This window comes from Ahaetulla prasina, chromosome 1 (genome assembly GCF_028640845.1).
Source record: "Ahaetulla prasina isolate Xishuangbanna chromosome 1, ASM2864084v1, whole genome shotgun sequence".
Taxonomy (NCBI): Eukaryota; Metazoa; Chordata; class Lepidosauria; order Squamata; family Colubridae; genus Ahaetulla; species Ahaetulla prasina.
In genome coordinates this window covers 363,499,001-363,524,187 of record NC_080539.1, presented here as the reverse complement: position 1 = coordinate 363,524,187, position 25,187 = coordinate 363,499,001, and the positions used below count along the sequence as shown (strand labels likewise).

The following is a 25,187-nucleotide window of genomic DNA, read 5'->3' as shown; positions in this document are numbered from 1 at the left end:
GTACGGGAGCGGCGATACCCGGAAGAGTGGTGGTCCATTGCGCATGTGTGAGCCGGCACTCAAACACCCAGATGCCGGCATGGAAGTGCGCCCGACGAACAGCTGGCCTCGCACATGCGTGCAATGTCAACCCAGAAGGTCAGGTGACAGCCTGCACATGTGTACCGGAACGCAGCTCTTCCGGGGTCCGCCGCTCCTGTGCGCGTGACGGCCAGCTGACCGATGCACGTTTGATCACAGGAACGCGGAAGAGAAGTCAGCGAGGCCGTGCATTTGTCGCGAGATGGTTTCGCATGCCGCTTCTGGCACACGTGCCATGGGTTCGCTGACACTGAGGTAGAACATAGAATCACAGGGTTGGAAGGAACCTTAGAGATCTTCTAAGAGCCATGGTGGCACAGTGGTTAGAATGCAGTATTGCAGGCTAATTCTGCCGAATGCCAGTAGCTCGATTCTCAGTGGCTCAAGGTTGACTCAGTCTTCATTCTACTCAGGTCAGTAAAATGAGGATCCAGATTGTTGGGTACAATATGCTGACTTTGTAAACCGCTTAAAGAGGGCTGTAAAGGCGTATGAAGTGGTATATAAGTTTAAGTGCTATTGCTATTCCAAGCCAATCCCCTGCCCAAGAGGCAGGCCCTTATAGCAATAGCATAGCATTTAGACTTATATACTGCTTCACAGTGCTTTACAGCCCTCTCTAAGCGGTTTTACAGAGTCAGCATATTGCCCCCAACAATCTCATTTTACCGAACTCAGAAGGATGGAAGGCTGAGTCAACCTTGAGCCTGGTGAGATTTGAACTGCCAAATTGCAGGCAGTCAGCAGAAGCAGCCTGCAGTATTGCACTCTAACCACCGCACCACCACGGTTTATCTTACCAAGGTTTGGGAATGGTTTGGATCCGGGTGAGTTCTTGCCTAAGACAGGTGAGATTCAGTTAAGGATTGTCACTGCTAAGCAATACAGTCATGCCACAGTATATTTTACAACCTCATCACTTTGCAACAGAAACTACGGTCTTGATATCCCAAGATATACTATAAGTTAAGAAATACCGGTCATTTATTTGTATTTGGGGCAAGGTGCTTTGCAAAGCTATCAAAAAAGATAACGTGGAGAGAGAATTATTTTGCTCTGGAAGAAAACATTTTATTTCTGATAGACATTTTTCAAGAAGCAAAGATCGTATGTAATATTTGGATTTGAATTAAAGCAGCACTTTTCAATCTTGGCAGCTTTAAGATGTGTTGCTGGGGAATTCTGGGAGTCAAAGTCCATGCTTTATACATATATATATATACATATAAAGACTTACCTAGCCGAAGTTCCCCAAAGTTGCCGCATCCGATCTTCTTCCCAACGCGAAAATTCGGCCCTACCATTAAGACTCCGGAGTTGGTCCCTGCTGTTCGGCTCCCATGAGTGCTGCGGCTTCCACCCGTTTTAGACATTCTTCTACTCTCCTCGTTTTCCCCTTTCCCTCCTCTCTTATCAAAATCCATAAGTTTGTGATACCCTGGCCTCTCCACGGTTACACCGCTGCCATACAAATCCCAAGACGGCCAAAACTTGAGGAGTGGCTGGGAGGGGGGTCAGGGGAGGGGAAGGGGAAGGGGAGAAAAGACGGAGGAGGAGTTAAAAAAGCAGGGCTCTTCTTGGTTAATAAACCATGGCGGATGCCGGAGATGTAGGAGGGGAGGGTGTGAGGGGAGACGTCTCCACCCACATGTGCTAGGCTAGTGGAACGGCTGTCCTCTGGCCTGGTCCGCCAGGACTCCAGTCAGCAGCACCTCCCGTCGGATGCTCCTTGATGAAGACGACATGGCGCAAAAGCAAACTTTCCAGGGCGACTCTTTGTTTCCAAGCTGTGGGGAAAGTGGAGAGGAAGAAAACGTGGTCAGGTTATTGCATGTGGCAAACCCACCCCACTCCTTTTAAAGAAATGCAAAAGGGGAGGGGGGGCAGGGTAAATAAGCATCCAGATTAGAAACGGTTTCAGGAAACGAGGTGGGGAATTTTTTCTTAAGAAGAAAAATCTGTAAGATTGCAGAATTTTGAGGAATTTGGATGATCTTACCCTTGAAATCTCAGCAAAATCACAAGACTACATTTCACTTACTGCACCCATGTTGTGTGGGGGAATTCACTGGAGAAAGCAATTACCGTATTTTTCAGAGTATAAGATGCTCCCGAATATAAGATGCACTGTAGTTTTTGGGGAGGAAAATAGGGAGGGGGGGATTTCTGTCTCTGCCTACTAGGTATTCATCTGGCTAGCATCCTTAGCCTGGTCAACTTCAACACATTAGTTTGCTGGTTGTGAGCGTGTTGGGGCTGCTAAGCAGCTTCAAAAGCACAGCTGATCATCAGAGGAAGCTTCAGTGAGTAAAGCAGGCAAAGCGCGGAAGCGGTAAGACAAGGCAGCAGCTGTTCCAGGTTGTCATTTTGGACTCCGTGCCTCGTCTTTTCAGCTTCCAAAGGCTCCATTCGCCGCCCAAAAACTTGACGCGTAGAGGCCAAAAACAGGCATGCAGAGGCCTAAAATGCGATGCGCAGAGGCTGAAAACGCGATGTGCAGAGACGGCGATGGGTGGCAATGTGCTTTGGTGATCACCACAGACTTGAATGGCTCTCAAACGGAGCATTTGGAGGCTGAAAGCGTGAGGCGCGGAGCCCAAAAACACAAGCCATTGTCTGTGACAATTTCTGTACCCAGGAAGAGGACTTGCGGGGACCGAAGGGTGAGGGCCGGCAGGCTACATTCGGAGTATAAGACGCACCCACATTTTCATCCCCTTTTGGGGGGGGGAAGTGTGTCTTATATTCTGAAAAATACGGTATGTTCGGAAGAGTTAGCAGTAAAAGGAAACCAAGCCATCTAAGAACATGGTGGCTGGACACCATCAAATATGACACCAGCCAGAGAATAAAAAATAGAGTAAGGAAATTCAAAGAAGCAGTGCAAGATTGGAAGATGACGAGAGACCTGGCCAATAGAATTGCCAAGAGTTGGACACAACTGAAAAGATAACATCATCATCATCATCATCACCACCACTCTGAAATCTCACAAAACTCAACACTCTCACCTGAAATCTCACAATTTTATTCCATAATTCTGAAATCTCCTAAGATATGAGTTTTTAAATTCATTTTTTAATTTTATTTTAAAATTCTGCACACATTATTGAAGTATATACCAGTTTGGTGTAGTGGTAAAGGTGCTGGTCTAGAAACCAGGTGATGGTGAATTCTAGACCTGCCTTAGGCATGAAAAACCGTCTGGGTGACTCTGGGACAGCCACTCTCTCTCAGAGCTCTCTCTTTACAAAGTTGTGGGGAAAATAGGAGGAAGAAGGAGTATTAGGTATGTTTGCCACCTTGAGTTACTTGTAAAATGATAAAGGTAGAATAAAAACCTACTAAATAAATCAATAAAGTGTGGCAGATACTCTGGAGGCTCCAGGTATTATACTACTAGCTCTCAAATAAACAGAAAATAATTTCTAAGGAATAGTCAAATTCCATCACTTCTAGAGATTGCTACAATTGGTAGAAAATCATTAGTTCAAGTAAAACAGGACACTGTCGAATTAACTGGACAACCTGTTGTTCTTTAATTACCTATTTAGCTTCTCCTGATTAATTGATTAATTAGTTAGATCCCTCAATTAAGACTAATCGATTTAACAGCAAGGAGAATTGCATCTTGTCAAAAAGAGGGTGGATATTTTTTTCAAATCTAACAAACCATATTTTTCATGTATTTATTGTATTCGTATTTTTTGGAGTATCAGACGCACTTTTCCCTCTCCTAAAAGTGGGTGAAAATTTCGGTGCATCTTATACAGCAAATGTTGCAGCGGGGGGAGGAAGGGTGTTGGCGCAGCGGCGATCAGTTGTTCTAGAATGGGCCGCGACGGTGGCAAATGGGCCACGGCAAACGGGTGCCACCAAACAGGCTATGTTGAATGGCCTGCGGCAGTGGCAAACAGACCACAGTGGCAGCAAATGGACCGTGCCGACTGGCCGCAGTAGTGGCGAATGGGCTGCACCGAACAGGCTGTGCTGGCACTGAATGGGCCGCGCCAGCAGCAGTGAATGGGTGGTGACGAACAGGCCGCGCCAGCGGTAAACAGGCCATGGCAAACAGGCCAGATGAATACAGGATGGATGCTTGAAGACAGAGGCAGATTTTTTTTTCTTGTTTTACTCCCCAAAAAAGGTAGGTGTGTCTTATAGTCCAGAGCGTCTTATACTCCGAAAAATACAGTATATGCCTTCCACTTCACAATACATGACTCTGGGCAGGGTAAAAGAAAGTGATAAAAATAGTCATTAGGAAAAAAAATCTACAATTAAAATATTAATATTATTATTATTAAAAATCCAAAGGGCTAGGGAGACCATTAGATATTATCACAATCAATGTAGCCACCTCATTAAATCCCCATGTCAGTCCTGCCTCAATTTGAACCTATAAGCAAGAACGATCCTTGCCTCCATTTGTTGAGAAAGGTAGAGTTTACTAAAGATCAAGTGATATACAATAAAGCAAAGCCAGATCTAAGTTTTGCAGGCCAAATTCCCAAGAATAGTACCCCCTTCTCAAGATCCTCCCTCCTGTTAGCCCTTGATTGTCTAATCATGTTTGAACTGGATGTTGTTGGAACGGTCCTTCATGGTGTGCAGCCACATTCCTTAGTGGGAGGTTATCCTTGAATTCGTGTCTTCAGCTGGCACAGTGAACAATGGAACCTTCTCCCATTCAGCATCCCTTCCCCCCATAGTTCACGGCAGACTGGCACTGAAGTGAAAGAATAAGGCAGGTGTGAGGTGGGACACCCCACTTCCATGAGACCCCTCCCAGGCTTGTTGACATATATCCAGGTTTTAAGGGAGTTCCACAAAAACATCAAAAATGGAAGCGGTCTCACCTCATATTTTAGCTTTTCTGAGTGCAAAAGAAATAGTAAAATATATTCCTCATTTATCCCTTCCTCGGTTTCCCTGCCAACTCAGTATGTCCTAATCTGTAGAGTGGCACCAACATCAGTAAGTGAATCACGTGTTTGTTAACTGAATCATACAGTTGTTAATAAATTCAGCTTCCCAAATGGGCAGATTTAGCTGGAAATTAGCCCCCAAAAAGTCACAAATCATGATCATGTGATCACAAGACACTGCAACCAGACATAACTGCAAGCCAGTTGCCAAGTGTCACAATTACAATCATTTAACCATGGGGCTGGTGCGACGGTCATAAGTGCAAGTGCAGGTCATAATTTATTTTTTCCGTGGCCATCATAACTTTGAACTGAATGGTGCAGTGGCCTAGAGTTGGAACTCACACCTCATAATGAGGATGCTGCAAGTTTGATCCTAGGTAGAGGCAGGTATTTTTCTCTCTGGGTACAATGAGACTGTATCTGCTGAATAAAACTCCGCATTGGTGACAGGAACGGCATCCGGCCAGTAAACACTCAGCTCCATTCAGTTGCCCAGACTCCACCCTGCAAGGGATTATGGGGTCATTAAAAGAAGCTGATGATGTCATAAACTTTGAATTGTTGTCAACTATGAACAGTCAAAAGCTGAGGACTACTATCTATAAATAATTCTGCCTCCCCTCCCCATTTTACCAGCATCCTCCAGATGTGCTTGGCCCTCTTACCTGCTGCAACATGGGAATTGAGATTCAAACACATCTGGAAGACACCAAGTTGAGGAAAGCTGCTACATATTTGCCTCAGGTGGGAGTATAATGCATCTGAATTGTTTAGGTTTTCAACCTGAACTGTTTGGGCTTTCAATCTGAATTGTTTTAGGCTTTCAATCTGCATTGTTTGGGTTTTCATACTTCTATGAAAGATCATTATAGTTTAAAGTTAAAATCCGTATGACACGAGATAAAGAAGGAAGGAGGGACTGAGACTGGATTCTTCTACTGTACAATTTAAGAACATGGTCACCCAATGAAAGAGGGTAACAGTAGGCACAGGACAAACAAGAACCAAAATGGAAATCTTTTTTACACACCCTGCAATTATCTCCTGGAACTTGCTACCACAAGCTGTAGCAGTGCCACTTGTTTAGAAAGTGTTTCCTTTTTCTTCCTTCCACAGCCACTTCCCCCAGCATCTTCAGTATTTCAATATTTACACTATAGTCTAAACATGTGTCTTTATAACATCAGGTAAACAAAACGATAAAATCTGTGAGATGAGCTTGATTCCTGGTGACTTCTTGGGAACTATGTGGAAGCAAGTTGTGATTTCTTCTTCCAGGGCGTATGCGTGTATTTTTGTTTTTGTTTTCTAATTTCCTAGTCAAGCTTGTGTCTCCATCCAAGTACTGGCCAAGCCTGGTTCTGCTTAGCTTCCGAACCCATGCATGATTAAACAAGTATGGCCACCTGTTGAAGCATTTAAAGAGTGCAAGTAGATGATTTTTAAAAAAATATTAAATAATTCATGAAGAATATATTACCATTAGCTAATGGAAATTTCCTATATCAAAGAAATCTAGTTTTGTGTTTGAGACACCAGAAGTCAGCAAAAGTATTCATCAGCAGTTCTCATTGATAAAAGAGAGTACAAGTAGCAATAGCATAGCATTTAGACGTATATACCGCTTCACAGTGCTTTCCAGCCCTCTCTAAGCGATTTACAGAATCAGCCTATTGCCCCCAACAATTTGGGTCCTCATTTTACCCACTTCGGAAGGATGGAAGGCTGAGTCAATCTTGAGCCTAGTGAGATCTGAACTGCCAAATTGCAGGCAGCCAGCAGTCAGCAGAAGTCGCCTGCAGTACGGCACTCTAACCACTGCGCTACCATGGCTCACTATTGAACCATGGGGTCCTTGGTGGTTGTTTTCTTGAAGATATTGCATTACCCAACTAGGTAACATCAACAATGGGGAATGAAACATCTGCAAGAAAACCACCAAGCTCAGAGACCACCAAGGGCTTCAGTGTTTCTCTTCAAATTAAAATGAGGTAAAGTCCTGCATCCAGAACTCTTCATTTTATTAGCAACTGGAATAAATAAAAAGATGGAGGGAACACTTATCACTCATGCGAAAGGGAGCAAAATGGATGGGGCTATTAATATTCTAAAAGACTGAAATGTAATGCTGGCAATCTTGATAGGTTCTGAAAGTAAGAGAATGAAATTTGACAGACCCTCAATGTTCAGTCCTTCTCTTCAGAAGCAAAAGATACAGACAGTGGTGGGCTGCTACCGATTCGGGCGGACCAGTAGTTCTGACCAGGGCTGGCCCCGCCCATCCGCCCTGGCGCTATCAGTCCTATATAATCACTGGTTTTTCTATGCTGTGCGCATATGCCCTGGAAGGTGAGTGTGCGAGCGAAGCGAGAGCGTGCATGCGCGTGCTCACATTTGCAAACCGGTTGTTACAACCAGCAGCATCCCACCCCTGGATACAGGATGGGGGATTTAGGAAGAAGATCTTTGGAAGGGTGGCTGATTATGAGTCAGCCATGTGATGCTGCCACAGAAAAACCCAATGCAACTTTCAGCTACATCAACAAAACCGACGGCTTCCAAATCATAAGCAGTGAGAGTTGATAGTTGCCTGTTGTTCTAGTGATAACTGACCTCATCTCAAGCATTGCATTCTGTTCTGGGTACTGCCACTTTAAGAAAGATTCAGACAAAGTGAAACGAGCTTTAGAAAAGGCAGTAAGAATGATCAAGAGACTATTAGCAAAGTTTTACGAAGAGAAGTGATCTAGCAGTATAAGCAGTCTGGCAATGAAACCAATGACCCAGGGTGACAGTGGCCTCCCCTTCATTGGGTGCGCTCAAGCAGAAAGTAGTCAATCATCTGTCTGGGATGCTTTAATTTTGGATTTCTGTACGCTGAGCACAGGGTTGGATTCAATGACCCAAATGGAACTGGCCCCTCCGATTCCATCCTTTTAGAAAACTCAGTGTCACTTTGCTCCAAGCTAGGGTGGAGAACCCATGAGAACTCTCCAGACCCAAGAGTGTCCAACCTTGGCAAACTTTAAGACTTAACATAAATAACATAACAACAGAGTTGGAAGGGACCTTGGAGGCCTTCTAGTCCTACCCCCTGCCAGGCAGGAAACCCTACACCATCTCAGTCAGATGGCTATCTAGACCCGTTCCAGTCCGGTTTCCGGCCCGGTTACAGCACGGAGACGGCTTTGGTCGCGTTGGTGGATGATCTCTGGAGGGCCAGGGATAGGGGTTGTTCCTCTGCCCTGGTCCTATTAGACCTCTCAGCGGCTTTCGATACCATCGACCATGGTATCCTGCTGCGCCGGTTGGAGGGATTGGGAGTGGGAGGCACCGTTTATCGGTGGTTCTCCTCCTATCTCTCCGACCGGTCGCAGTCGGTGTTGACAGGGGGGGCAGAGGTCGGCCCCGAGGCGCCACACTTGTGGGGTGCCGCGGGGTCGATCCTCTCGCCTTCTGTTTAACATCTACATGAAGCCGCTGGGTGAGATCATCAGCGGTTTCGGTGTGAGGTACCAGCTGTATGCGGATGACACCCAGCTGTACTTTTCACACGGACCACCCCAACGGCTATCAAGTGCTGTCCCGGTGTCTGGAGGCCGTCACGGGTCTGGATGGGGAGAAACAGGCTCAAGCTCAATCCCTCCAAGACAGAGTGGCTGTGGATGCGGCATCCCGGTACAGTCAGCTAAATCCGCGGCTGACCATTGGTGGCGAGTCATTGGCCCCGATGGAGAGGGTGCGCAACTTAGCGTCCTCCTGGATGAGCGGCTGTCTCTAGAAGATCATCTGACGGCCGTCTCCAGGAAGCGTTCTACCAGGTTCGCCTGGTACGCCAGTTGCGCCTTTCTGGACGGGATGCCCTATGCATGGTCACTCACGCACTCGTGACGCCTCGCCTGGATTACTGCAATGCTCTCTACATGGGGCTCCCCTTGAAGGGCATCCGGAGGCTACAGTTAGTCAGAATGCGGCTGCGGGTGATAGATGGAGCCCCCAGTGGCTCCCGCATAACACCTATCCTGCGCAGACTGCACTGGCTACCTGTGGCCTTCTGGGTGCGCTTCAAGGTTTTGGTGACCACCTTTAAAGCGCTCCATGGCATAGGGCCGGGTTATTTACGGGACCGCCTGCTGCTACCGAATACCTCTCACCGACCCGTGCGCTCTCATAGAGAGGGACTCCTCAGGGTGCCGTCAGCAAGGCAATGTCGTCTGGCGACGCCCAGGGGAAGGGCCTTCTCTGTGGGGGCTCCCACCCTCTGGAACGAACTACCCCCCGGACTTCGTCAGCTTCCGGACCTTCGGACCTTCCGCCGCGAGCTTAAAACATACTTATTTAATTGCGCAGGACTGAGTTAGATTTTAATTTATGGGTTTTAAATTGGGTTTTATTTCTATATTTTTAATTATCGGGCTTTTAGAATAAGTTTCTTAATTGTTTTTATATTGTATTTATGTGTTTTTTAAGTGCCTGTAAACCGCCCTGAGTCCTTCGGGAGATAGGACGGTATATAAATATGATCAAATAAATAAATAAATAAATAAATATCCAACATTTTCTTAAAAATTTCCAGTGTTGGAGCATTCACAACTTCTGAAGGCAAGTCGTTCCACTTATTAATTGTTCTAACTGTCAGGAAATTTCTCCTTAGTTCTAAGTTGCTTCTTTCCTTGATCAGTTTCCACCCATTGCTTCTTGTTCTACCCTCAGGTGCTTTGAAGAGCAGCCCGTCTCCCTCTTCTTTGTGGCAACCCCTGAGATATTGGAACACTGCTATCATGTCTCCCCTAGTCCTTCTTTTCATTAAACTAGACATACCCAGTTCCTGCAATCGTTCTTCATATGTTTTAGCCTCCAGTCCCCTGATCATCTTTGTTGCTCTTCTCTGCACTCTTTCTAGAGTCTCAACATCTTTTTTACATCGTGGCGACCAAAACTGGATGCAATATTCCAAGTGGACTTCAACTCCCATGCTGACTGAGGAATTCTGGGAGCTGAAATCCACAAGACTTAAAGTTGCCAAGGTTGGACAATCCTGCTTCGGACTGTTGGGATTCCATCTCTTATCATCCCTAGTCAACGTGGCCAAAGGATGTTGGGAGTTGATTGCCCAACATCTGGACAGCTGGGAAAACTCACCGAACAGTTGGGCCACTGCTGGATTTAAAGATATATCACCTACATTTAGTTATTAAAGTAACATTTTGCTGGGTGGAGAGAAACCACAAGGATAGTCCAAGATCTCCCAAAGGGGAGTAAAGCTTTGCACAGCACATAAAAAGAGGGAGTATGTTTTCTCCTTGCATCCCACTACAGGATTAGTGTGTTCCTTTTTTTCTTCCTAGTTATTCTCTAAAAAGACAATAAAACAAAGCACACAAAAGCTGCTTGGTCCAACAAAGAAGAATATACTGACAACCAACTTAGCTCAGGCAAGGTTCTAAAACAGAATTGAGGATGACAATGGTTGGAGTTGACATTTAGCCATAAGGTGGCTTGCTTGTTTGTGTCTTAATACGCTATGACAGCCAGCCATGGTTAAAAAAAATTCTGCCTCAGCATGATATGCAAACATAATGATGGCTACTCAGGAGAGATTCTGTTCTGAAGTGCCAGGAAAGGACCAGAGGGACCCAGATTCAAATCTACTATAAGCAGGGGTTGGCTTCAAAAAATTTAGCAAGGGGTTCTCTGCCCGATTGCTGGGTGGGCATGGCTATGACCTAGTTGGCCTCCTGCACCATGGCAGGGAGAACGTTTTTGCCCTCCCTGGGCTCTGGAAGCTTTCCTCGAGCCTCCAGGAGGGCAAAAACGGCCTCCTCAGGCTCCGGAGGCCTTCTGGAGGCCAGATACAGGCCCGTTTCCTGTACTTTCGGAAGGTCCATTTTTCACCCTCCCCGAGCCTCCTTGCACATTCTGCACTTACCTGCATCCAAAATGGGCCATGTGGGATCTCCTGGGAGGGGCGAGGTGGGGCCAGCTAGGAGTGGGATTTGGGGGGCTCTCCGAACTGCACAGAATCTTAGAGGTTCTCCCAAACCCCTGCGAACGCCCAGCAGCCCACCCCTGACTATAAGTCATGGAAGCCCACGATGTGGTTTTGGCCCAGTTGTCTCTCTTTCTCAGCCTAGCTTATGGTACAGGCTGAGGTGGGAATACTGGAGAAGGGCCTGCTATGTATGCCACTTGACCTCCAAGAGAAAAAGTGAAACTGAATATTACAGTGGCATTGAAAAAAGTGACTTATGGTCAACGCAGCATCTCCATTGGTCACATGATCAAAATTCCGACGCTTGGCAACTGACTCATATTTATGACAGTTGCAATGTCCCAGTGTCATGTACTTTTTGAAACCACCTGATAAGCAAAGTGAATGGGGAAGCCAGATTCACTTAACAACCCTGTTACTGACTTAACTGCAGTGATTCACTTAACAACTGTGTCAAGAAAGGTCATAAAATGGGGCAAAACTCACTGAATTGTCTCGATTAGCAACAGAAATTTTGGGCTCAGGTATGGTCGTAAGTTGAGGACTACCTGTAACCACAAAGAGACTGTATATCTGAAGGAAATGCTTCAATTGGGATTTCTACAAGAAGCATAGCATTTGGATGTAGTTACTTTAAACGGTCCTTTCCAATTCTATCTACATCTCCATACAGCATTTTATTTCTATTATATTTACATTTCTAACCCAGTTGCCCTCTAAAGACTTGAAGTGGCATACATGGAATATAAATACAAGTGTCATTTCCAAGAAACCATTTCCCTTTTTAGCTTTTGAAAAGACAAAAGTGGCAATTCAAACTTGGGGTGTTAAAAACCATTCAATAAATGCATCCCAATCTCATCTCCAAAGCAATAATAGATGGATCCCTTCTAAACTAGATCCACTGGATTCCAAAGAAAGTGAATTCAAACCCATTCACAGAGTCTTGATATTCAATGCGCTTCACACAATGTCCTTCACTCTAGCTTCTTGGTTTTTCCATATTCCTAAGCAGTCTATTTTTGAATACCAGACAGAAAATCAACAAAACACTGGCTGTTATCCTTCATTATCTTTAGAGGAAACTCAGTCACTCTGGTTGGAAACAATACACTGAAAATCCATGAGCTTCTGGCCCAACACAAAGCAGCCCATCTTATGTTCCAGAGAATTAACCAAGAAAGACATTTCACTAGGTAGCACTTGAAATGTTATGACATGGCTGGTTTTCTTACCCTCCTTTTCCTTCCTTATGTGCTCTGGGACAAACAGTAGCCTTAAGGAGCTTGATTTTCAACCCTGAGCGGAACACATCCAAGGAACAGCCAGAATAAAATGCCTTTTTTCCCTCCTTTTCCTGTACCCACGTAGACTCCTATTTCAACAGGAAACTCCTTAACTACTCACAAAAAAGACTGAACGGATCATCATCGGCTGAGTCTACGTCAGGAAGAAACTGACACTGCTTGAGGGAGGAGGCGGCCAGCTGTTGAGAAAGGAAGCAACATCATAAACACACACACACACACACACACAAGACGGCCGCCAGCGCCAGCCAACCCGCCAGCCAACCCACCACCGGGGAAGGCTTTCCTGAAGTGTGTCAGTGTGTGTCAAGAGGGAAGGGCAGGGCTAAGCCCCAGTAAGGAACATGTGTTGGTGCTGTGCAAAACAAACAAACCCTACCTTGCAAATGCAGGCTGACAATCTAAGAATGCTCACAATCTCGGCTTCCTCGCATCACAATTTGGTAGACTCAAACCGCCATTAAGGTCAACACTGTTTATACCGGAGGTTTCCAGCTTTGGCAACTTTAAGACCCGTGGACTTCGACTCCCAGAATTCCTCAGCCAGCTGAAGAATTCTGGGAGTTGAAGTCCAACAAGTCGCACCGTCTCCACGATTGGACGCCCCTGGTTTACACATCTATGATCTTCCATTATTATTATCCACAGCATTGCCTCAAGGAAGAGGTTACAGGTAGTCCTCGACTTATAAAAGTTCATTTAGCGACCATTCAAAGTTACCATGGCACTCGCGAAAGTGACTTATGACCATTTTTCACACTTACGACCATTCCAGCATACCCATGTAATCAAAATTCAGGCGCTTGGCAACCGACACATATTTATGATGGCCGCAGTGGCCGAGGGGCATGTGATCACCTTTTTACAAGCAATGGGGGACTCAGATTCACTTAACAACCAGGTTACTAACTTTTTTCTTTACAAAAATTTTTATTTTCCATAATAGTTCCCACAGTTTAACCAGTGTACAATACAATCACTTATACAACAATCGATCCTATACTCAAATTATGCTCAATCCGGGCTGCTCGACCGCCACTCCCTCCCTTAATCCTTTCTACCCTTCTCATCCTTTCAACTTTCCCCACCATCCTTCTCCTCACTTTTCTACTTCCCCTCCTCTTCCCCACTTCTCACTACCATCCTTTCTAACCCTCTATCTTCTCCTCCTCCTTCTCCTCCTATCCTTTCTTCTCCCTCCCTTCTTTCCTACCTACCTACCTACCTACCTACCTACTTTCTTCCTTCTTTACTCCTCTTTCCTTACCCTTTCCCTTCAGTAGTGGTTACCAAGCAGCCCCGACTTTACACCATTCCAACTTGTTTAATTCTACCATTATTTCTGTACAATGGCAGTCAATCAATTAACCAGGTTACTAACGTAACAGCCGCAATGAGTCACGTAACAACTGTGGGAAGAAACGTTGTAAAACGGGGCAAAATTCTCATCAGGTTACAAAAAGGGGATCACGTGACCCTAGGAAACTGCAACTGTCGTAAATGTGAGTCAGTTGTCAAGCATCCCAATGTAAAATCACGTGACCATGGGGATGCTGAAAAGGTCATGTGTGTGAAAAAGGGCCATGTCACTTTTTTCAGGGCTGTTGTAACTTTGAATGGTCACTAAGCGATCTGCTGTAACTTGAGGACTATTTGTACCCACATAGTCCTCAACCTACCACCGTTCATTTAGTGACCGTCCAAAGTTGCGAGAGCACTGAAAAAGGTGACTTATGACACCTTTTCACACTTACAACTATTGCAGCATCCCCGTGGTCACATGATCAAAATTCAGACATGTGGCAGCTGGCATGTATTCATGACAGTTGCACTGTCCAGGCAACAGGCATGTATGTATGACATTTGCAGCATCCTGGAGTCACGAGTGTCATTTGATCACCATTTGTAACCCTCCAAGCTGGCTTCTGAGAAGCAAAGTGAATGGGAGAAGCCCGATTCACTTCATGACTCTATAATTCACTTAACAACTGCAATGATTTTCTTAATAATTGCGGCAAAAGTCACAAAACAGGGCAAAACTCACTTTACTGCCTTGTTTAGCAACTATAATTTTGGCCTCGATTGTGGTCGTAAGTCAAGGAACTATATGTATTAGATCAAAATAGTTATGGATCAGATGAAAATATTATTTTGTAGATAAGAAAACCAAATATTTTATCTGGCACAATCCACACATCACATAAACCAACAAATGTTTTCCAATCAGAATTAAGTTCTATATCATTTACTTTTTATGTAGGAAGTTATGATAACACCAAAGCATATTTCCATCATTTAATTAGTCTTTTTTTAAAGAAAAAACTAATTAAAGATCTTTTCCACTTTTTCCACATAAAATCCCTGCAATTATTAATACAGACTATGCTAGTTTGATGAACTTTGAAGGGATATATTGTATGATTTACCGAAATTTAATAAGAATTTCTCAGGTTGCTATGGAATTATAACCTTCAAAAACTGTCTCATTCTATGAGGTAACATTTTCCAGTATTGTTTGGCTTCACAACACTGCTATCGTTTGTGGAAGGAGATTCGAACCAATTCATTAGATTTCCAACATTTTGGGGAGGAAAAATATTCATTTTAACCAAGATTGGAGTAATGCACCAACACCAAAACATCTAATACCAGCTCTAAGTATAATGCTCAACGTTTGTTTAACGTTCTTCTTCCATTCAAATCCCTACTGTTGTTATCACTGTGTTCAATTTGTGCATCCATTTTAAAAAGTTTACCTAGCTTTCTCTTAAGTCTCCCTTCCATCAGACTTATTCTTGGCCGGTTCTGCTTCCTACTTCATCTCTGGTGCTCTCCTGCTCTGGTTATTTTCCGAGTTTTCTTCTCTTCAGGCACCCCCCCACCCCCATATATGACTTCCTCTCTATGAAATGTAAACACCCCACATGCCAAGACGTGAGAGTAAGCAGTGGCTCTTTGAACGCTGCTTTGGGCAACTGGAGAAGATCAGAAGTTGTGGGAACCGGAAAAGGCCAGCCACAGCAGAGAAACTACAATTCAAAGGAAATTGGTTTAGTTTAGTTTAGTTTATTTAGATTTTTATACCGCCCTTCTCCCGAAGGACTCAGGGCGGTTCACAGCCAAAATAAAACAGTGCAAATATACATAATAAAAACAATTATAAAAATCTTATTAAATAACAGGCCAGATTAAAACTATTAAAAACATAAAAACCCCAAATAATTAAATCAGAATATTAAAACTGCTAAAAATTTCTATGCCAGTCCTGCGCGAATAAATAGGTAGGTCTTCAACTCGCGGCGAAAGGTCCGAAGGTCAGGTAGTTGTCGTAGTCCTGGGGGAAGTTCATTCCAGAGGGTGGGAGCCCCAACAGGTCCACCTATTGTATACAGTTTGTCGCAGCAATCGCTTTGCCTTTGACAAGGAAAGTAGATTCCACGGGGCATTTAAAAAAAAAAATTAATCAAGCAACTTTAAAACATTTTTACTCCCTTTATTTTCAGTGCTCAGAGAAACTGAGAAAAGGAGGCGGAATCAGCCAGTTCTAGAAAAGCCCAAGACTTATAGCAGTGATGGCAAACCAGAATGTGCATGCGTGCGTGCCAAAGCCCTGGAAACTTGAAGACCAGCTGGTTTTCTGGTTTCTGGTGCGCACATGCGTGCCGGCCACTTAAGTCTTCATGCGTGCCGGAGCACCGGAAACCCAAAGACCAAGTCGTCTCCAGGTTTCCGGGGCTCTGGCACGTGCAAAGATCAATTGGCCAGCGCACATGTGCGGACTGGAAATCAGAAGAACAGCTGGCGATGGTGAGCGTGCCCACAGAGAGGGGCTCTGCGTGCCACCTTTGGCACACGTGTCATAGGTTCGCCATCACTGAGTTATAGAAATGTATAGAGGGGATTCTAAAGCAGTCAGAAGGGGTGTAAAATGCCCAGTGCGTGTTCTGATGCAAGGATGAAGAGGGGGAAGGCAAGACTGGAAACCAAAATGGTGAAAAAAAGAATGGACTGGCTGGAATTTTAAAGAGGATGCATCCTATATCCCAAAGGTGCTTTTCCAAACGGCAAATGGACTTTGCTTTTCCTTGAGGACGTTTCCCTTCTCATCCAAGAAGCTTCTTCAGTTCTGACCGAATGGTAGCTCCTTCCATCCTCCACCATTCAATCAGAACTGAAAAAGCTTCTTGGATGAGAAAGGAAACGCTCTCAAGGAAAAGCAAAGTCCTGATGGCTTTGGAAAAAGCAGCTTTGAGACATCCATGACCTGGATGACTGAGAATCTCCAGACAGATGCATTCTATGTATATAGTAACATCCTATTGCAGACCCCACCCGAAGGAGTTTCAACTTTTCTGTCTTGTAATTTAAACGCAAAAGGAATTCTGGGAGTTGAAGTCCACAAGTCTTAAAGTTGCCAAGTTTGGAGACCCCTGCATTAAGTGAATGTGGATTCCTCCCATTGCCTTTGTTTGTTGGAAGCCCCCTGGGAATGTTGGAGAGACTGATTGAGAGGGGGAAGAGCCAAGCAGGGAATTAGTCTGGAATCGTTAACATAGGCATTAACATAGGCAACAGTTGACCCTTGTTTAGTCTGGCCCAGATGCAAGCTGGCAATGTGGGAAGATTCTTGTGAAATAGGCATGAGCAATAAAGTAGCTAATTGAACCCTCTGCATATATATCCCGCTGTTTGCGCCTGATAAAGCAAATCTGCTGCGCCCATTGACTTTGTCGATGCCAGTGGGGAAGGTCACAAATGGTAATCACGCAACCCCAGATACTGCAACCGTCATAAATACTTGCTGGTGGCCAAGCACCCAAATTTTAATCACATGACCGTAGGAATGCTGGGACGATCGTTAAGTGCAAAGACCAGTTGTAAGTCACTTTATCCAGTGCCATCGTAAATTCAAACCGTCACTAAATGAATGGTTGTAATTGGAGGACTGCCTGTAATTCACACAGCATTCATTCATTTATTTTCATCCCCATTCAGAACCAAAAATGGAAGATTCTGGAACTTGTTGAGTCACTAAGTTATATCCGACCCTTCACAACCCCGTGGACCAGAGCACCAGGCCCCCCTGCCCTTTACTGTCTCCTGGAGTTTGCTCAAATTCACATTCGTTTTGTCAATGACACTATCTAACCATCTCATCCTCTGCCTTACCCATCTCCTCTTGCTTTCAATCTTTCCCAACATCAGAGTCTTTTCCAACGAGTCCTTTCTTCTCATTAGGTGGCCTGAGTATTTGAGTTTCAGTTTTACATAGCTGTCCTTCCCCACATCAGTCAGAGTTGGTTTCCTTTAGGAATCCTGGAACTAGGAGACGCAAAAGCTCAGAGCCACTTGGTGTTGCTTGGATTGAACTGAAGACTGTTGTGTCCTGTCCAAAGTCCCACAGCTCCTCCCACCCCCCCACCCCCCCAGGCAGTGAGACAGAAACTCCATGGCATCACGCAGGCAGCCTAGGCTGGAGATATAACGCTAGATATCATCAGCACACTGGTGATAACTCACACCACCTAGTCGGATGACCTCATCTAGCGGCTAAGGCGATGGCTTATGGGATTTCTTCAATATGCTAATACAATTTTAGTCTAGTCCAGTGTATTGTAGGAACCTAATTTTCTAGTTTCAAGGGAGAGACAGTAACTTGCATGTACTTTGCATGTGGAAAGTCACATTCAATCTATTGTGATCTCAAGTTAATGAGGTCCAGGTAGCAAGCATAAGATAATATTTGTTATTGCAGATTCATTATAGACTGAAGGAATGTAGTATCCAAAGGATTTTTATTTTTTTTTAGCCAACTCATCAGTTCAGACAAGGCGGCTAAAGTGGTTTGCAAAGACCAGTGTAATTTATTCGGTTGGCTTACAACCAAAAAGCATAACAGGAATATGAAGGAAGGAAAATAAAAAAAGTAAGTAGAGTCCTTTTTTTAAAAAGGCAAACTTCCTGGCTCAATGCAAACTCAACAATACAGAAGACTGGATCAATCCTAAGGAAAAAAGTTAAAGGCACTTGAGGTATTTTGGAGTTTAGAAAATTAGGGAGTAACCTGATAAAACTCAATCCATTGTGGAGCATGTTTTTTCTTCTTTTTCTCATAAGATGAAAAGCCATATAGGCAGTGCAGTCATGGGAACTTGCAGTCCGAAACTTACGAACGAACGGCACTAGGGTGGAGCAAATATCAGGAAATATTTGATTATGTGCCATCAAGTTGATGTGGACTCTTAGCAATCACATACAGGTAGTCCTCAACATACGACCACAATGGAGCCCAAAATTTCCATTGCTAAGCAAGACAGTTGTTAATTTTTGAGTTTCGCCCTGTTTTGCAAACTTTTCCTGCCGCAGTTGTCAAGTGAAGCATTGCAGTTGTTAAGTTAGTAACATGGTTGTTAAGTGAATCTAGCTTCGCTATTGATTTTGCTTGTCAAAAGATCACAAAGGGTGATCCCACATGACCCCAGGACATGCAATCATCATAAACATGAGCCAGCTGTCAAGGGTCTGAATTTTGATCATGGGGGAACGCTGTAATGGTCCTAAGTGTGAAAAACTATTTTAAGTCACATTTTTGTGCCATTGTAACTTAGAACAGTCACTAAACGAATGGTTGTAAGCCAAGGACTACCTGTAGATGGAATTTTCTCCAAGACTGTCTTCTGAATGTGGTCCTTCAGCTCTTCCCATGGATGCCCCACTGCTGCTGAAGACGAATCTGTCTACCTTGCAGCGGGTTTTTCTCTTCTTTCCTTTCCTTCTACCTTTCCCAACATTGGATCATTTTTCCACGGAATTATTGCTTGGCTAATGTGTCCATAATAGGATAATCTGTGCCTGGTCATTTGTGCTTTGAGTGGGCTGATTTTTTTCCATGATCCATTTGTTTGTTTTCTTAAATATCCATGCTATTCTCAGGAGTCTTCTCAAACACCAACATTTAAAGGCGTCAATACTCTTTTATCCTGTATTGTATTTTCAAAATCCATTTATAGGACTTACTCTCTGCTATTCATGGCCACATGGGAGCACTACTCAGTTGGAAGGCGGATGCTTTTCAAGCAAAAAAAGCCGGAATCCTGTTCAGACCTAGCCAGTCTGACCAAAGCTCATATGCTAAAGAACATGTCTCCGGATTCCTCCTGAAAAAATAGGGCTTATATGTCCTCATTCTTATATAACCAAAGCCTCTTCAAGAGAGAGGCAATTATAAATTATAAATAAAGGCTATATATTTTTGATTAATAAATAAGTATCTGTCTGAAGAAATCCAGGTGGCAAGAAGTCAAAACACCTTAAAAGAACTTAAGGGGGGAACTTTATTTATTAATTAAATGTGTGCGTACTAAACAGCTCACTACCAAGCAACTTTGGACGGGCTTTAAAGAAGAGCAAACATCTTAAGTAACAGATATAACAGAATAACAGAATTGGAAGGGACCTTGGAGGTCTTCTAATCCAACCCACCCCCTTCAAGCAGGAGACTATAACATTTCAGACAAATGGTTATCCAATCTCTTCTTTAAAACCTCCAGTGTTGGAGCACCAACAACCTCTGGATGCAAGCTGTTCCACTGATTAATGTTGAGAATGAGGATGTTGTTTGACTTTAGTGAAGAAAGCGAAGAGGAATTGGACATGGACAGTTCTGATTTCTGCAATGGTATATGCATCCTAGGGATGCAATGGCTCAGTGGCTAAGATGCTGAGCTTGTCGATCGAAAGGTCTGCAGTTCAGCGGTTCGAATCCCTAGTGCCAATAACGGGGTGAGCTCCCATTACTTGTCCCAGCTTCTGCCAACCTAGCAGTTCAAAAGCACGTAAAAATGCAAGTAGAAAAATAGGGACCACCTTTGGTGGGAAGGTAACAGCGTTCCGTGTGCCTTTGGCATTTAGTCATGCCGGTCACATGACCACGGAGACATCTTTGGACAGCGCTGGCTCTTCAGCTTTAAAACAGAGATGAGCACCGCTCCCTAGAGTCAGGAATGACTAGCACATATGTGCGAGGGGAACCTTTACCTTTACCTTATATGCATCCTATCTTGCAAGAATAATCTTTTACTTTGGTCTGAACTGAATTTGGTGAGATGTTCTCCCCTAAATGCTGCAAGCAGTGTAAATAATATTAAAATAGATTAAGTCAGAAACCTGGTTGCAATATTTGCAAGAGTGTCCCTGCCTATGTTGTAAACTCTAGTACTGTAAGCTCTTTATTCAGAACCATGTTGATTAGAATCTTATTTTACTCATGTTGGACAGTAATACCGTGTTTCCCCTAAAACAAGACCTACCCCGAAAAAAAGCCCTATCAGGTTTTTGAATGCATGCACTCAAATTAAGCCCTACCCCCAAAATTAGCCCTAATTAAGACCCCAGGGTGCAGGGGGTGGAGCGAGGTAAACATTAACCTAGGGTGGGGATGGGGGGGTTGGAGCTACTCTGCTTACCAGGCCTCACACACCCCGACACCTGCCTTGCCTTCTTCTGCGGCTGCTTGCTGCCTCTCGGATGCATTGCCCCCGGCCTCCATTTCACCATCAGAGCCTTCCAGAAAGCCCTCTACAGTTGAGAAACAGGCTCCGGTGACACAGTGCCACCCAGCCTCCATTTCACCATCTCGATCCAGAGCTCTGTTATTGACTGCTTTCCGGAAGGCTCTGACAGCGAAATGGAGGCTGGGGACACCGCAAGTCTCAATCCGGAGTCCATTTCTCAGCTGCAGAGGGCTTTCCAGAAGGCTCTGACGGTGAAATGGAGGCCGGGAGCGATGCATGCGAGCGGCGGCAAGCAGCTGCAGAAGTGGACCGGCAGCAGGCTTCTGCTGGGCGGGGCTGTTAGTGCCGCGGCAGCAATCATTAGACCCATTCGAAAAGAAGCCCTGGCTGTTTTTTCGGAGATAAAAAAAAACATAAATAAGACATTAAAAAAAACATAAATAAGACCGGGTCTTCTTTTCAGGGAAACATGGTAGCAGAGTAACATGTGCTTTACATACAGAAGGAATCTTCTGGAAAAACATAGAGATTACTGCTAACATTTCAGATTATACTGGGCTCAAGGGACCCGTTATTCATCTAGTTATAGAAAGTTTTCTTAAGATTCATGGTGGCAGCGCTCTTATCCGTTTAAATAATCAGCTTGTCCTTTCTTACATCTTTTCAACTTTCCTATTTATAACTCTCCAAAAATGTCCGCTTAATTTCAGTAGGGCTTGTTCATAGATAACATGATATATATAAGATCGGAGCCTAGCCTGTTAATTGTCAGACTAGATCTTGCATCCAAAATTCCAGTCAGTGTATAAAGCTCAGTGAAAGAGTTCCGGTGACAAATGTGTTAGTCTACTTCAGTTCAGCGGACTGAAATGATAAAACACAAATAACACGGGAAGCATGGCAAAGGTAGAAAGGGATTAAGACAGGGGTCTCCAACCTTGGCAACTTTAAGACTTGTGGACTTCAACTCCCAGAATACCTCAGCCAGCAAAGCTGGCTGAGGAATTCTGGGAGTTGAAGTCCACAAGTCTTAAATTGTCAAGGTTGGAGACCTCTGGATTAAGAGTTATACAGAATAACAGAGTTGGAAGAGATTTTGGAGAATTTCTAATCCAACCCACTGCTCAAGCAGGAGACCCTATACGCCTGGTGGTGAATCTATGACAAGCGTGCATGCGCGGGGGATTGCACGCGCATGCAAGGGGCAGCATAGAAATATGGATGTGGGCATGTGAGCATGTGACACCACCCCACGCACTCCCCCTGCTTTTGGCACGCGATGGCAAAATGGTTAGCCATCGCTGCTATATACTATTAAAATTGCCTGTAACCTTTATCTGGGCAAGATGGGGCATCATGGGGTTAGGCAATCATTTTTGAACCAATATACCTCAAATGGGACAACTTACAGAATGCATCCAAAATCCAGGACCCAGCAGGATTGAAATTCGGCAAATCTGTGCTTGCTTCAAGGCTGCTGTGCCACTGTCTAAAGATTCAATAGATTGTCCTGCCCTAGCCTATTGGTGACTGGGTAGGTCTCTAGACAGGTCACGCCCTAATGGTTTTGAGGGCTAGTAGGCTAATCACACCACAAGCTGTCAGAGGGTGGTCAGACGTGGTCAGACTGGCAGAAAGTTGGAAGTTGCTTCCATTCCCACTGCATTTTTGATCATCCATGCTCATTCTGTTTCTCAGTTCAGGTAAGGAAACATCTCTGAATGGGTGACCTAACAGGTGACCCATGGAGATGCGGCAATGGTCCTACGTGTGAGCATTGGTCATAAGTCACTTTTTTCATTGCTGCTATAACTTGGAATGATCACTAAACAAACTGTTAAATTGAGGATTACCTGTACACCAGGGGTGGGCTTCAAAAATTTTAGCAAGGGATTCTCTGCCCGGTTGTTAGGTGGGTGTAGCCATGGTGGGCGTGGCTTAGTCGGCCTCCTGCACCAGAGTGGGTGGGGGGCATTTTTGCCCTTCCCGGGCTCCGGAGGCTTTCCTCGAGCCTCCGGGAGGGCAAAAACTTCCCGAATTTCCGGTATGCCCGTTTTTTGCCCTCTCTGAGCTTCCGCGCACACCCTACACTTGCCTGCATCCAAGTCCGGCTGCACGGGTACTCCTGGGAGGGGAGGGGTGGGGTGGGTGGGGCCAGCCAGGAGTGGGATTTGGGGGTTCTCCAAACTGCACCGAATCTTAGCTAGAGGTTCTCCTGAACCCCTGCAAACCCCCAGCAGTCCATCCCTGCTATACGCCCTTAGGCGTGCCAAGAAAAATAATTCAAGATGGTACCCCTCCCCCAAAAAGTCTGTATTACGTTTAGCATAGTTGAGCTTGTTCCTCTGATGGCTCAACAGACTAAGACAGTCTGTTATTAACACAGCTGCTTGCAATTACTGCAAGTTCAAGTCCCACCAGGCCCAAGGTTGACTCAGCCTTCCATCCTTTATAAAGTAGGTAAAATGAGGACCCAGATTGTTGGGGGCAATAAGTTGACTTTGTATATAATATACAAATGGATGAAACTATTGCTTGACATAGTGTAAGCCACCCTGAGTCTTTGGAGAAGGGTGGGATATAAATACAAATTTAAAAAAAAAAAAGCTCAAATCGCTGCTCGTGGATGACCCATTTCCTGCCTCAAGGCTGTTTATGCCTTAACCGAGCCTACCCTCCCAATATTTATTAAAATCACTTTATCAAAAGCTAGAGTTCTGACAAAACTGCAACCTATCACTTTTCACACCTCTCTTTCCCAATTCCCCAACCAAGAAATGTCTAACAAAGGGGAAGCACACTTGCTGGCAACATTGGCACACCACAAAAGTTAAAACCTTCAGAGATGAAAATCTTTTGTTTTAAATCAGACAGAAGCTACTGCTGTATCTAGATATATCTATATCTATCTCTCTATCTCTCTATCTATATGCTGTATCTAGATAGCTTACTAAAAAGCAGAGACATCACCCTGCCAGCAAAAGCGTGCATAGTCAAGGCTAGGGTTTTCCCAGTTGCAATATATGGCTGTGAAAGTTGGACCATAAGGAAGGCTGAGTGCCAAGAATTGAAGCCTTTGAACTCTGGTGCTCGAGAAGACTCCTGGGAGTCCCTTGGACTGCAAGGCGATCCAACCGGTCAGTCCTACAGGAGATCAACCCTGACTGCTCTTTAGAAGGCCAGATCCTGAAGATGAAACTCAAATACTTTGGCCACCTAATGAGAAGGAAGGACTCACTGGAGAAGAGCCTAATGCTGGGAAAGACGGAGGGCAAAAGAAGAAGGGGACGGCAGAGAACAAGGTAGCTGGATGGAAGCAGTCGGCGTGAGCTTAAATGGGACTCCAGAGGATGGTAGATGATAGGAAGACAGGCCTGAAGGAACGTCCATGGGGTCGCGATGGGTCAGACCCGACTTCGCAACTAACAACAACTGCTGTAGTAGCTGTCACGCTTCTGACTTTTTTTTTTCTTATTTATTTGCCCTCTCTTTCCTTCTCCCTTCCCTGCCTAGCTAAAAGAAACACACCTAAGTGGTTCATCAGGACAAGACTTATATGCTCTCCTGATTCATGACAGCCATGGGAGGGGGGAATGAGAGAGATGAATGAATGCTCCCTCTGTTCCCCCCCCCCATACTTAAATAAGAAGTGTTCTGCTACCCACCCTCCATTAATCCTTATGCTTTTCATTTCAGGACAAGCCATGCTGAGGTGGAAAAAACACATCCACCCCAGGCGATACCAAAGGGAACTAGAAATGTCACAATGGAAAAAAGAGGTATTTTTTTTTTCAAGAGGTGGCATGGGGATTGAAAAGCAGGAAAATTCTAAAAATAATAAGCACACACATGCTTCTCCGCATGAGCCAGTCACTGAAGTAAAATATGTGTCTGCTTTTAAAGATGAAATGAGGAAGAGGGATTTGAAAAAGGAAAAAAACATACACACACACACAGAAAAAGTGTGAGGAAAACTCCAGTCTAGGTAGACAGGGATAATCTGGGATTTCAACACTTTAAAAGTTATTCAGTTCTGATGTGTAATGTGAGAAGACAGGGAAATTATTAAATTATAGCAATCGATAAAATGAACTGTAAATTTAATCTATTGAAAATGAAATAGAATCTGATTTTTTGTCCTAGCTCCAACCAGTAGTTTTGTAGCATGGCTTGGGAGTCTAAACATGCTTGGGATGATATCTATTGCCCAACAAACGTTTATTTAAACAAATGTTTAAATAATAAACAAATAATAAAACACAAATAGGCAAACAAACAAATAAATAAATAATAAATCAAGAAAAAAACAAAAAGAAAACCTCAAAAGGCAGATTTGATGCACCACTGGGTCTTTTTCTGCCAT

The 25,187-nt window shown here is 44.4% G+C and overlaps 1 protein-coding gene across 7 annotated transcripts in view; it reads right to left on the bottom strand.

The window, feature by feature from the left end:
* The window catches only part of CSNK1G2 (casein kinase 1 gamma 2), a 107,635-nt gene that overhangs the window by 55,798 nt on the left and 26,650 nt on the right, over window positions 1-25,187 (bottom strand). For 4 of the 7 annotated variants that reach the window (XM_058163387.1, XM_058163392.1, XM_058163388.1 and 1 more), the window contains exon 2: window positions 1,319-1,868. In XM_058163387.1, coding sequence (XP_058019370.1) covers window positions 1,319-1,505 — 187 coding nt within the window. In that variant the 5' untranslated portion in view covers window positions 1,506-1,868. Of the gene's footprint in view, window positions 1-1,318; window positions 1,869-12,239; window positions 12,387-12,411; window positions 12,491-25,187 lie in introns of those variants that run through there. The other 3 variants (XM_058163390.1, XM_058163389.1, XM_058163393.1) reach the window with 3 other exon arrangements.